This window comes from Triticum aestivum, chromosome 5B, assembly GCF_018294505.1.
Source record: "Triticum aestivum cultivar Chinese Spring chromosome 5B, IWGSC CS RefSeq v2.1, whole genome shotgun sequence".
In the NCBI taxonomy this organism is placed as follows: domain Eukaryota; kingdom Viridiplantae; phylum Streptophyta; class Magnoliopsida; order Poales; family Poaceae; genus Triticum; species Triticum aestivum.
Genome location: NC_057807.1, coordinates 422,528,356 through 422,543,002, shown reverse-complemented (window position 1 = coordinate 422,543,002; position 14,647 = coordinate 422,528,356). Strand labels below are relative to the sequence as shown.

The 14,647-nt window shown below is 44.2% G+C and overlaps 1 protein-coding gene across 1 annotated transcript; it reads right to left on the bottom strand.

Moving 5' to 3' along the window:
• Positions 1–12,831: 12,831 nt before the first annotated feature.
• Positions 12,832–14,012, bottom strand: LOC123116286 (uncharacterized). The gene is made up of 2 exons (XM_044537267.1): positions 13,639–14,012; positions 12,832–13,539 (listed from the first exon to the last, which is right to left on the bottom strand). The coding sequence occupies exons 1-2, from the start codon at positions 13,816–13,818 to the stop codon at positions 13,057–13,059; spliced, it is 663 nt and encodes a 220-aa protein (XP_044393202.1). The 5' UTR covers positions 13,819–14,012; the 3' UTR covers positions 12,832–13,056.
• Between the last annotated feature and the right edge of the window lie 635 nt (positions 14,013–14,647).

The following is a 14,647-nucleotide window of genomic DNA, read 5'->3' as shown; positions in this document are numbered from 1 at the left end:
TCCTCTGCATTGAGCAGGCCATGCCCCAAGCGCTCGCGTGCCCCGAAGCCACCATGTCGACCTCGCCCGACTCCGCCACCGCCGGAGATCCCCTTCACTCTCACCGTTGCAGCAGTTAGTCCCCGACCTCGCCGTCAACTCTATCGCAACCGCCGTGAGCCTAGCTACCTCTCTATCCTCTCCGTTCTCTCTCTCGAGCCCCGTAGCGACTGCATGTATCTCACCCGCATGCGCCGCCGACGAGGCTCCGGCCATGCCACGGCCACACCACCTTGCCCGCTAACCTCACCACACTCCCAAGACGCCGTAGCACCACTCCACGCGCCTTGTCGTGCCTCCTAGCGACGAGTCCGAGCTCGTCCAAGCTCCGGCCGCCGCCAAACTCGTCGCCGACGTCGTTTCCAGCGACTCCAAGCCCAACCACCACCACCGCTGGATGCGGCTCGCCTCCAGCAACATGTAGGTGCCCCCCGCCGCCTTTTTGGTCGCCGGAGCACAAAACCCGCACCGAACCGCCGCTTTTGGCCTTGCCGGCGGCTAAACACCAACGAGTTTGACCCCGCTGACCCCATTTGACCACGGGTGGGCCCAGTTTGACCCCATGGGTCAATGACAGGTGGGGCCCAGCCCTGCTAATTAATCTGGGGTTAGTACTAATTTAATTAGTTAGACTAATGACACTGACACGCGGGACCCACTGGTCAGGTTTGACCTGGACCGTCCCCGTTGATCGCTGACGTCACCCTGATGCAATGCTGACACAATAATTTAATTACTGGAATTATTCTTATACACGAAATTCCAGAAAATACTACAAACTTCAAAAATTCATAGAAATTAATCTGTAACTCCAAATGCAAAGTGTTATATATGAAAAATGATCAAAAAAATCCAATCTATCCATCTGTACTGGTTGCATGCATGTTTAAACAAGTTAACCTTCTGTTCAGTGCAGAACAAGTTAAAGAATTATTAAGGGCCATTTATGAGCTTGGAACTTGAATCTTTGATTCAAAATGGTTCAAACCCATCTGGTCTTAGTTGCATCACCCAATACACTTATTTTGCCATGTCTCATGCATGCATCATATTGTTGCATATTGTTTGATGATGATTGTGTATCGGTGCTCTCTGCGGCAGATCTGCCCCGAGGAGTATTGCGAATATCCTAGCGAAGAGCATTACCAGTCCACGGACCTTCAAGGCAAGCAACCAACCATTTGATCATATCGATACAATCCCATGTTCTCGTCTCCGCTCTCTTTTACTGCATTAAGACAACTCAATTCAAATTGCTGTGTGCTATGGTAGTTGAACCCATTTCCTCTACATGACCTGTCATTGCCACAGTAACTAGATGAAACCCACTAGCATGTGTAGGAGTTGATTGAGCCATGTGTATGTGTTGTTCCTACCTTGCTATGCCTACTATGCTTAGAGTCGTGTCAGGTCTGGTTCATCTGGGTGATGGGCTAGAGTGAAATGATCATGTCGGTAATGAGAGCGATGTGTTGAACACGATTTGGTAAAGGTATCGATGAGAGGCCATGTAGGAGTACATGGTGGGTTGTTTCATTGAAACCGTCCTTAAGCACTGAGATCTGTATGTGTGATTTAAGATTCAGCTACTACCATGCATTGGGCCCTGAAATATGACCCCGCTCGACTTCTTATCCACCCTAGTCCTCTGTCCAGGAGTTGCAAGTAGTTTCTTGTGTTTGTAGCTTACTCGAGGCCGTGGGCAGCGCTGACCCGCGGGATGGGCTGTGATGCGGTAGGTACATGGCATGGGGTACCGGATGCCCGTTTGGTATCTCGGGAACCCTACACACATTGTTCGGGGCCGTATGTGGAAACGTCGGCCGGACTCCCTGCGGATGGAACCTGCATAGGCGATAAACCTGGACTAGAGACTTAGGTGTTTAGGTAGGTCGTGGTCTACACCCACGTCGGCTTTCGCTTGAAGTCTGCCGAGCACATGTCGTGTGCGGACGCTAAGTGGTGGAAACATGTATGAAGAAGTACACCCCTGCCGGGTTAACATCATCTATTCAAATAGCCGCGTCCGCGGTAAAGGACTACTTGGTTGCCTATGCAGTTCATAGACAAGTAAATGGATACTACTAAAAGCCTCAAGATAAGCGTGAGTGCCGAGGATGGCTCTTTCGTAGGATGACGTAGGTGGATCCTGGGTAGTGTATTGAAGTGGTGAGTAGTGGACTCGAGTGCGCAAAACATTTTCAAGTTAGAGTCTCGTAAGATAGCTTAGCCAAGAGTCAAAGCTGGCTTGCTGCAATAACCCCACCATCCCTTCTTGATAATCGGCATGTATGTAGGATCTGATGTAAGTCTTGCTGAGTACCTTTGTACTCATGTTGCTTAATTTACGTTTTTCGGAAGACGCTGCAACCCCTTCTGATGGGTTCTTCATAGACATCGATCTCGACTAGTAGGCGGAAGCCCAGGTGGTGATGCTGAGCTCACGATGGACCGTGTAGTATAGTCAGGCTTTCTCAAGCCTCTTTTATTTTCTAGTTGTCTGTACTCAGACATGTTACTTCCGATGTTGGCTTATATGTTTGTATGACTTGTATGCTGGGTCGTGAGACCCGTACTTGTGTGTATGATATGTATGGCTCTCTGATCCTTTAAATAAAGTACTTGAGTTGTAGAGGCATGTTGTGATGCCATGTTGTATTTGCACATATCGAGCTTATTGTGTGTATGATTGAAATGCTTGTTATGTGTGGGATCTGACTACCTAGTTGTTTATCCTTGGTAGCCTCTCTTACCGGGAAATGTCTCCTAGTGCTTCCACTGAGCCATGGTAGCTTGCTACTGCTCCGAAACACCTAGGCTGGCCGGCATGTGTCCTTCTTCGTTCCTATGTCTGTCCCTTCGGGGAAATGTCACGCGATGAGTATCGGAGTCCTATTAGCCCGCTACAGCTCGGTTTACCGGAGTCCTGCTAGCCCAGTGCTACAGCCCAGATTCACTCGCTGATGACCGACACGTTCGTTGCTGGGTCATGTATGCCTATCCCTGTAAGTTAGTGCTACTTTGGGTTCATGACTAGCCATGTTAGCCCGGGCTCCTTGTCATATGGTTGCTAGAGACACTATCATATACGTGCGCCAAAAGGCACAAACGGTCCTGGGCAAGGTAAGGCGACACCCGTGGGAATACCGTGCACGAGGCTGCAAAGTGATATGAGGTGTTACATGCTAGATCGATGTGGCGTTGAGTCGGGGTCCTGACAAAGGGTGAGAGTGCGTATAATCCATGGACTCAACGTTAGTCAAAAGAACTCATATACTTATTGCAAAAATCTACAAGTCATCAAAAACAAAGTATTACGTGCATGCTCCTAGGTGGATAGATTGGTAGGAAAAGACCATCGCTCGTCCCCGACCGCCACTCATAAGGAAGACAATCAATAAATAAAATTGTGCTCCAACTTCATCACAAAGCGGTTCACCATACGTGCATGCAACAGGAATCACAAACCTCAACACACACATTCTTTAAATTCATAATCATCCAACTAGCATGACTTTAATATCACTACCTCCATATCTCAAAACAATTATCAAGTATCAAATTGATCATAGCATCCAATTCACTTTCTATGATAGTTTTTATTATACCCAACTTGGATGCCTACCATTCTAGGACCAATTTTATAACCATAGAAAATACCATGCTGTTCTAAGAGACTCTCAAAATAATATAAGTGAAGCATTAGATATCAACAATTTCTTCAAAATTAAGCCACCGCCATGCTCTAAACGATATAAGTGAAGCACTAGAGCAAAAACTATCTAGCTCAAAAGATATATTGAAGCACATAGAGTATTCTAATAAATTCTAATCAAGTGGGCTTCTCGCAAAACATGTGTACAGCAAGGATGATTGTGGTAAACTAAAAAGCAAAAAACTAATATCATACAAGACGCTCCAAGCAAAACACATATCATGTGGCGAATAAAAATATATCTCCAAGTAAAGTTACCAGTGAACGAAGACGAAAGAGGGGATGCCTTCTGGGGCATCCCCAAGCTTAGGCTTTTGGCTACTCTTGAATATCTTGGGATGCCATGGGCATCCCCAAGCTTAGGCTCTTTCCGCTCCTTATTCCATAGTCCATCAAATCTTTACCCAAAACTTGAAAACTTCACAACACAAAACTCAACAGGAAATCTCATAAGCTCCGTTAGTGAAAGAAAGCAAAACTACCACATAAGGTACTGTAATGAACTCATTATTTATTTATATTGGTGTTAAACCTACTGTTTTCCAAGTTCTCTATGGTTCATACCACTTAATACTAGCCATAGATGCATCAAAATAAGCAAACAACACACGAAAAACAGAATCTGTCAAAAACGGAAAAATCTGTAGCAATCTGTAACCAACGAATACTTCTGGAACTCTAAAAATTCTACCAAAATAAGAAGTCCTGGGCAATTTGTCTATTGATCTACATCAAAAAGAATCAACACAAAAGCACGTTTCTGTGATTTAACAAAACTAATTTCATGCGCGCAAAGTTTCTGTTTTTCAGCAGAATCAAATTAACTATCACCATAGGTTATCCTATAGGTTCTACTTTGCACAAACACTAATTAAAACATAAAAACACATCTAAACAGAAGGTAGATGCAAAATTTATTGAATAACAGCAAGGAAAAATATTGGGTTATCTCCCAACAAGCGCTTTTCTTTAAAGCCTTTTAGCTAGGCATTGATAATTTTAATGATGCTCACATGAAAGACAAGAATTGAAGCGCAAAGAGAGCATCATGAAACACGTGACAAACAGATCTAAGTCTACCATAGTTACTATGCATAGGCAAATTATAAGCAAACAAATTTGGAAGGCAAACAAAAACTAGCATATGCAAGGAATAAGAAAGATACGATAGCAGTCTCAACATGACGAGAGGTAATTTAGTAATATAAAATTTTCTATGACCATATTTTCCTCTCTCATAATAATTACATGTAGGATCATAGGAAAATTTAACAAAATAGCTATCACACAACATATTCTAAACATGATCCACATGCATGCAAAGTTGACACTCTTCCAAGATAATGGGATTAACACTAACTAAAGTCATGACCTCTCCAAACCCACTTTTATCAAAAATATTATAAGATTGAACATACTCCAAATATGTGGGATCTACAGTTGACACTCTTCCAAACCCACTTTAAATATTATTGCAAAGACTATTATCAATCTCATATTCATCATGGGGCTTAAATAAATTTTCAAGATAAGAAGAATCACCCCAATCATGAGCATTGCAACAAGTAATAGGCATAGGAAAACTAGCATCCCCAAGCTTAGGGTTTTGCATATTATTAGCACAATTGACATCAAGAGAATTTATTCGTTGCAATCATGCTTTTTATTCAAAGAGTTATCGTGAATCTCTTCATAAATTTCTTCATCATAATTTTCAGATTCACGAATTTCAAGCAAAGCTTCATAAAGATAATCTAGTGCACAAAAATCACTAGCAATTGGTTCAACATAATTGGATCTCTTAAAAATATTAGCAAGCGGATGAGGATCCATAGATCTTAGCTTCTCTGTTTAGCAATAAATAAACAACTATTCCAACTAAACGACCAAACGAGCCAAGTAAGACATCAAAACAAATAAAAAGATGAACAGAAGAAGGGCGAATAAAACGGCAAGGGTGAAGTGGGGGAGAGGAAAACGAGAGACAAATGACAAATAATGTAATGCGAGGGAGATGAGTTTGTGATAGGTACTTGGTATGTCTTAACTTGAGCGAAGACCTCCCCGGCAACGGCCCCAGAAATCCTTCTTGCTACGTCTTGAGCTTGCATTGATTTTCCTTGAAGAGGAAAGGGTGATGCAGCAATATTAGCATAAGCATTTCCCTCATTTTTTGAGAACCAAGGTATCAATCCAGTAGGAGGCTCCTCAAAAGTCCCATGCACCTACACAAACAAACAAAGAACTTGCAACCAACGCAATAAAGGGGTTGTCAATCCCTTCACGGCCACTTGCGGAAGTGAGATCTGATAGAGATAGTATGATAAGATAAATATATTTTTGGTATTTTATGATATAGATTGGAAAAGTAGAGATGCAAATAAAAGTAGATTGAAAGCTTATATGATAAAAGATAGACCCGTGGGCCATAGGTTTCACTAGTGGCTTCTCTCAAGATAGCATAAGTATTACGGTGGGTGAACAAATTACTGTCGAGCAATTGATAGAAAAATGAATAATTATGAGATTATCTAGGCATGATCATGTATATAGGCATCATGTCCGCGACAAGTAGACCGACTCCTGCCTGCATCTACTACTATTACTCCACACATCGACCATTATCCAACATGCATCTAGAGTATTAAGTTCATAAAGAATAGAGTAACGCATCAAGAAAGATGACATGATGTAGAGGGATAAACTCATGCAATATGATATAAACCCCATCTTTTTATCCTCGATGGCAACAATACAATACGTGCCTTGCTACCCTTGCTGTCACTGGGAAAGGACACCGCAAGATTGAACCCAAAGCTAAGCACTTCTCCCATTGCAAGAAAGATCAATCTAGTAGGCCAAACCAAACTGATAATTAGAAGAGACTTGCAAAGAAAACTCAATCATACATAAAAGAATTCAGATGAGATTCAAATATTTCTCATAGATAAACTTGATCATAAACCCATAATTCATCGGATCTCGACAAACACACCGCAAAAAGAGTTACATCGAATAGATCTCCAAGAAGATCGAGGAGAACATGGTATTGAGATCCAAAAAGAGAGAAGAAGCCATCTAGCTAATAACTATGGACCCGAAGGTCTGTGGTAAACTACTCACAACTCATCGGAGGGGCTATGGTGTTGATGTAGAAGCCCTCCGTGGTCGATTCCCCCTTTGGCCGAGCACCGGCGAAGGCTCCAAGATGAGATCTCGCGGATACAGAAGGTTGCGGCGGTGGAATTAGGTTTTCGTGGCTTGTTCTGATGTTCTCGGGGTACGTGGGTATATATAGGAGGAAGAAGTAGGTCGGTGGACGCCCGAGGGGCCCACGAGATAGGGGGCACGCCCTCTACTCTCGTGGCCACCTCGGCTGCTTCTTGACTTGCACTCCAAGTCCTCTGGATCACGTTCGTTCCAAAAATCACGCTCTCGAAGGTTTCATTGCATTTGGACTCCGTTTGATATTCCTTTTCTTCGAAGTACTGAAATAGGCAAAAAAAACAGCAATACGGGATGGGCCTCCGGTTAGTAGGTTAGTCCCAAAAATGATATAAATGTGTAAAGTAAAGCTCATAAACATCCAAAATAGGTAATATAATAGCATGGAACAATCAAAAGTTATAGATACGTTGGAGATGTATCAATCTACTAGCTCTTCCACGGTTGTGTATCTCATGGCTATCTTCATGTAGTCGAGGAATAGATCTTGGTCGCCTCTAGCCGACCCAAACAACATGCCAACCCAGCCCTTGCCAGTGGGGAAGGGGTTGAGCCATGGGTCTGGAGTAGAGGAAGAACCAGCCATTTCTGGAGCTATGAGGGGAAGTTTGGAGTGATGTTTCAGAGTGAGAGAGAGAGAGAGAGAGGTAGAGTGAAGTAGCAAAGAAATAGAAAGGTGTATTGGTAGACTTTAATAGATTGCAGTGGGAGTTCAATGTTGGATGAGTCAAAGTGTGGTGGAGTGTGACAATGGAGAAGTAGCAGGGAGTTAAGTGGTGTATTAATAAAACTTCAGAGATTCATGTCGATAGATTTGACTGATGTGAAATGGTGGTAGTTGTGTTATACTAAATGGTTTGTGTGTGTTGAAACTTGTGCGAATTCAATTCAGTGTTGTAGTGGTTGGTCAAAACTTGTGAAAATTCAGCCTACTACATTCAGTCAAAAAGATTCAGTGAACAAAAAAAAATTCAGACAAATGCAACAAGCTGATAGATTCATACAAACCAAATATATGGCACAGATAGATAACTTGGGACGGGTGTCATTACAGTAGATGAAGCAGGTGCATCAGCATAAATTGCCCTATTCTCTTGAAAAAAGGTGCATCTTAACAATCATTGCATTTATCTGATGCAGAAAGCAAACTATGCAGTGAATCTTGGTAATTACCTGGTGTTTGTTTTTCCTCATCTGAAGCTTAGGCCTCAGGGTGTTCTTGCAGTTTGTATACTTGTGTCCTTCCATACCACAATTTCCACATGTAATAGTGCCCATCCTACTAGTATCTCTTGGCCCTGCAACTTCAAACTCACCTTTACTCCTTGCAGTCTATTTTCTGCCAGCCTTTTCTTTGAACACAGGAGGCTCAATATCTGGAGTGCCTGTACTAGGCCAACAATCTGGACCAGGGACAGTATATGACTAGAAGGGTTGGGCGCGCTTTGTTGCGATGTTGATGTTTCTGAATTTTCATAATTTTGGTACTCTATCTATCTAAAAATATAAGGTGTGTTATTTTTTGAAAAGTCAAACCTCTTTAAATTTGACCACATTTTTGTAGAAATATATCGATATCCATAATATCAAATCGGATTGTTAGATTCATTATGAAATGAATTTCCATATTATTATTATTATTATTATTATTATTATTATTATTATTATTATTATTATTATTATTATTATTGTGGATGTCGATATTTTTGCCTCCGAACTTGGTCAAAGTTTAAAAAGTTGTCTTTTCAATAAACTAATACACCTTATATTTTAGAATGGAGTGAGTATTAGGTTTGGTTAGTTGGGAAGATGATGGAGTGTGTTTTCTTTTTTATTCATATAATGTGGTGTTCTAGTGGGCTTTCGTGGTGTGATTTGTGTTGTTTGCCAATCAACTCATACTTATGTGCGAAAATTTCTGCGTTGGTGGCTGCATGTACTATATTGATGTTACATTATCATACGGTAACCCTATTTTTAGGTGATGAGCGGGTGCCTAGGATTGATATGTTTTTATAGTCGGTTGCTTCCAATTGATTTGAGAAATTGTTGACCTAGTCAAAATTATGAACCAAATCCAATATTTAACTTTTCAATGGAATAGGAGAACTCTAAATTAAAAGATCATAGTGAATTAAAATAATTGAGTGAGAGATTGTTGACCCAATCAAAATTAGTGACCCAATTCCAAATTGGTGACGTCGGTTGAATGAGAGGCCTCCAATTCTAGGGAGCTCGGTGATATATTATATATCTTTGTATGCCTCCAAGTATAGTAGTTTCTTGAAAAATTCATTCACATAGTCCTCAGGATGGAGCTTTTGCTTTGTCAATGCAGATATGACATGACTGTAAGGTACACCTGTCATGTTCCATCTCTTGCAGTCACATGTATAATTTTCCATGTCCACACAATACTGTTTTCCTTCGCTACTAACTTGCCAAATTGTTGGACTTGCTCTATCAGCCATGCAGTACTTGGCATACTTCTTGTTCTCTTCTAGAATCTCTGCGTAGTTAGGTGAGATTGTCCACCTGCTAATCTGCAACTTCTCCCTAGTTTGTTGTCTCTTGATCATTTGTTTGGTCCTGATCCCATCAAACATTGACCTTATTGGTTTGGCCCTAACATCAAGTATCATCTTGTTGAAAACTTCACTAAGTTTGTTGACAACCAGATCTGTTTTGCAAGTATGATCCAGAGCAAACCTAGCCCAAGCAGAGACTTTTATATTTTTGAGCCATTTCCAAGCTTCCTCGGACTGTTCTTTCAGCTCTGCCATCCCTAATTCATGCCCATATTTGGCATAGGAACAGCTACCTGGTCAACACGCTTCTTTAGTTCCTGTCCTCTAAACCCAGCTGATTGAAAATTTGCATATATGTGCCTGAGATAGTACCTTTGAGGTGAATCAATGGATACCTCATTTATTGCCTTAAGCAAGCCCTATACATTCAGAATTTATTAGTACACATGATCAAACACAATAATTCCTATAAATACAATAACAAAAGTGATTAATGAAATTGTTACTAACCTTTTGTCTGTTAGATATGATGGTGTATGTTAAAGTTTGGTACCACTACCAATGCAACATCTCAACTGAGTTAAAAACCAACTCCAATTGTCACCATCTTCCTTGTCAACCATACCAAATGCTATGGGATGTATATTTTTGTTGCCATCCCTTCTATGGCTACAAGAATTTGTTGTCCAGTGGTTAACTAGATGAAGCATCCATCTAGACCTGGATTCAGTCAGAAATTAGCTCCAGACCATAACATCGCCAATAATTAAGAAAAACTAAAATCAACAATTTTTACCTATAAATGGCCTGCAACCATTAAGGAAACCTTCCCGTGAAGCTGCTAACAAATAGAACATATACTTGAATCTAGGAGTTGGTGCTGTGTTTTCCGGATCTTCAAATGTTGTTACTATACACCTACTACCAGGTTCTATAAAGAATTGCTTGAAGATAATCCCTGAGCCTCAAGTACTGTTGCTTGTGGTCACCTTGCACCACATCAACAACCTTCCTCCTTGTCCTATATGCCACACTTTTTGACACATCCACTAGAAACTTAGTATTGGTCTTTTTAATCAATGCATCCATAGGAGATCTATTGTCTTCTCTCAGTGCTGCCTATACTGACCTGGACAACCACTTTGTAGTAACCTTTGTAGTCTCTGCACATGCTTCACAAGTGTGCATCATATCACACTTATTGATGCAGAAAGTTTTTTCAAGCTAACTTAGAGGCACTGATATAGAAGTTGCATCCCTGGGCTCTCTGTGAGCACCAAACAATAATCCTATGTGGTGCATTTATGTGATACTAAAAATTCCTCACAGTCCTAACGCGGAAATCCCTAAGTGCATCTCTGAACTCATAGACACTGGTGAAGCACAGCCCCTTGCAAAACTGTTCCGCTGGTCCTGAAAGTTTATCATTAAACCATATCCTGTCCTTCAACTTTTTGTTCCTTCTCTTCCTACCACTTGGTAGTCTGTAGGATCCTTCAGACTCACTCGCTTCATCACTAATGCCAAAATCACCAGAGAAACATATTTCATCTGCTTTAGAAAAACAATATGTTTTTTTCTCAACCTCATGGCGGGATATATTGGTTGGACCAGGATTTCTCACTGGCTTGAGTTTCACTAGCACTGATGTATCTTGTTTTGCAGATTCATCTTCAGAGGAAGCATCTGCCTGAAATTCCACATTGTTGCCATCTGAATCTGATTGCACATCATCAGAAAGAAATTCAGAGACATCAATGTCACCTTCAAAATGGTTAAGGCAAGCTTCTCTCAGCATATTGCTTTTCTTAATCTCCTCCTTTCTGTCTGTGTTGTATTCCACACCTTAGTGCAACTTTGTTGTGTGTTAATGCAATGTTCAGCAAAATAACTATCTCTGTTTTCATCTGCATTACATGGCTCATCTGCTCTAACAACTCTAATGTTCAAAATCTTTTCATTATGAGAGTGGGTCAACATCTGCTGCACATCATCTAGAACATATTTCCTCCAGACCTTCTATTCCTTTCTCCTCATCAAATGCATAGTACATATAATCATCAGGCCCACAATGCTCACTCCCAGTAAGAGAAACCATAGTCAAATATGATGTGTCTGACTGATACAGATATCTCACCACAAATTCTCTGGCTTGGGAATGGAACCAAATTGCCCACTTTGGGTCATCAACAATGCACATATTCAATGAATTACAAGTATTAACAGATAACTGGACAAACTGAATCTAAGTGTGCACAACTTTCAGATTAGAGCAAATTATTTGCAAAAGCACTAACAGATAACTGAATCTAACTATGGATCTGATAATGATGGCAATCTCAGACAAACTTTCAGTCTGATGAGCTCTCATACCTGCCGCTGCTAGCAGCCAGAAGCTTACGCCGACCACGAGGTGCACTTCTTGTTGTCGACGGTGGTCGAGCTGGCGCCGTCCTAGCCAACTTATGAGAAGGCCGTGATTCTAGCTGCGGAGGCTGCTGCGCCGCGAAGCTCGTGCTGCCTAGCCATCTATCCACCTAGGAGAAGTCAACAACCCCGCCGCCGTCGCCGATGAAGTTTGCATCCACGGCCACCATGAGAGCCGACAGCTAGTGCTAGGGAGTGAGCTTGAGGGAGAGTGAGATGGGGAACGGGGGAGCCGGGCGGAACCATCTTGAGCCCGGTCCGACCGAGCGGCGCAAGTAACGACCACCAGCCGTCACCGCTAGCCATTAGGCACCCCGTCGTCCTGGCACCACCTCGGGAGGAGGGTGTGGGGCTGTGCCTGGCACCGAAGGGTGGCATCGAGCACCGCCAGGAACCCGAGCTTTGGGACTGGGACGCCATGGAGGTGGACTGGACAGGGTCATGTAGGCGGCAGGGTTGAGAGAGCTACTTGATCTTCAGTCCTCGCCCCACGACCAAAGCTGTGACCGTCAGCTCTCTGACTCGTGCACAGTCCCACACATTACCCGGCTCTCTGCATTCTGACACACTCCGCAGTACAGTACTGTATCGATTTGCCCAGATTTGGTCTCGTCGGATCAGGATTTAGATATCATCGCCTGATGGCCGTAGGCTTCTGCATTGTCGACAATGTCGGACGCAGTGGAGCGCCCGAGTGCCCCGCCGGTCCCTCCCCGGATGCCACTGCTTTGGCATCCTGTTCTCTTTCCCTTTTGGTCGTGTCACCTCCTCTTCGCTTTGCAGTTTACCGTCCAAAATTCTGTCTTTAGCTCTTTGCCTCATACTATCAGTGGAACAACGAACTGCTTGGATTGAAAGCCGTTTTCCAGAAGAAACAGCAGAGGGAGTCAGAAAGCAAATCTGAAAGTACATGCATGTGAGTTATTGAGATAACTTGCAAATTCTTCCCTAGGCCACTACAGCACTCTCAAACCATCTCAACGAGGTCAACTCGGATTGACCGTGATTTCTGTGTGCGCCCAGTATTCAGCTCAAATTTGAACTGAATACCCGAGAGCACGCAAAATGTGTACCCAATCCAAACAGGGTATTAAGGTTCTTGTTTGTCAACGGCGGCGCCGCTTAAGTCGCTGTGATCTTGTGACCGTACACAGGGCGCGGGCTCACGACGAGGTTGCGGCCACTGCTCTGCTTGCGCCATTTCCAGGAGTCGGCCGGCGTGCTGGGCAGCGGGGGCACGGCGGGGCGGCGGCACAGCCCGAACGGCCACCCCTCGCAGTGCTGGAAGCCCTCCCACGTCGCCGGCGGGCCCATGTCCGTCAACGACGCCACGGTCGCCGCCCGGCTCGTGCTGCGCGTGAAGAAGCTCTTCACCGAGAAGAACGCGTCGCTCTCGGCGTCGCCGTTGTCGCTGCCCGCCTCCGCCTCTTCCTTCTGCTCCCCTTCCACCACGACGAACTGCTCAGGGCTCGAGACCTTCTCCAGAACGCTTCTCGGATCGAGCGGGGTGAACGACCAGATGAAGGCGCTCGACAGAGTCGGAGAGCCCGCGCTGCACCGCGACTCCTTCTTCAGCTGCCGCCTCCTCATCTCGTTGAGTATCACCTGCAGCATCAACGCAAGACATCTTACTCTCCTGTTACTCATGACCTCAATCTCAAGTGAACTCAGCATGAACATGACTATAGCATGCTCTGCTGTTACCTGTTTGGTGTCGAGCGCGTCCTCGTCGTCTGTGTCATCGTCGGAGCTCCACCCGGCGCCGGGGATCCTGAGGCAGGGGACATGGCAGTGTGCGTAGGTCTCCCGGATGAGGCAGGAGAGAGACTTGCAGTGGTTAGTGGCCGGGAGCTTGGGGTGGTAGTGGTGCGCCAAGCAAGGCATCGCTCCAGCTGACTGCAAGGGATCGGTCGGTCTGGTCCGGTTGCTTGTGCAACGCTCATGCAATCAGCGATGGATGCTTGTGGGTATGTGTATGTGTATGTGATCTCTGCTGGTGATGGAGTTGTGCGTATAAATGGGGGGAGGATCTTGTCGCCGTGGCCGGCGAATGGGTTTTCAGCTGTGAGGGATGTGGACGCGCATGACAAGCGCCCCGCAACGTAAAAGGAGAGGAGGCTCTCGATTGCACCGGAGTCCGTAGCTAGGTAGTTCATAATCCTTTGGGTTCAAGGCTAAGTAAGAAATATTCGAGCTCGACAGTGTACTGGAAATTGACCAAGTTTTTTTATTTCAGCCATGCTAAACATGGGAGTTTAGTGTATCCGTGGACGATAATGAAGGACTGAAAGCGCATCGTTAGCACGTCATGAGTGAACGCCAAACAGAGCATCGACCACAGCTACAGCTACAGCTACCACCACAGCTTGTTGTTTGATTCACAAGGTTTCTTGACCCGGGGTAGGGGTACCAACCAAACCGGTATGTATGCTACGCTTTTGGGGTGAAACGTCGCCGTTGAGATAAACCGGCCGTCTTGACCACGCGCGCGTGGGCGCGTATGTATGTGAGTATGTGGGGTTTTAGTTGCCGCGGCGGCGTCAGATCATGCGTCGACCGGTGGAAGCGGCCAGCACTACTCCGCGTCCATCGTGCCCTCGCCGGTGCAGGTGCAGTGCCGTCTTGAAGCAAACGCCAAGACCAACCTCGCACCCACTCGACTCGATGATGCCAAGTGTGCGTGATCGCCGCGCCGATCGACCAAAAAGCCCAA

Bases quoted from the DNA above. Each gene is read 5' to 3' on its own strand.
- LOC123116286 (XM_044537267.1), bottom strand. From the start codon at position 13,818: ATGCCTTGCTTGGCGCACCACTACCACCCCAAGCTCCCGGCCACTAAC. The intron at 13,540-13,638 runs GTAACAGCAGAG...TTGATGCTGCAG, and splicing joins ACGCGCTCGACACCAAACAG to GTGATACTCAACGAGATGAG.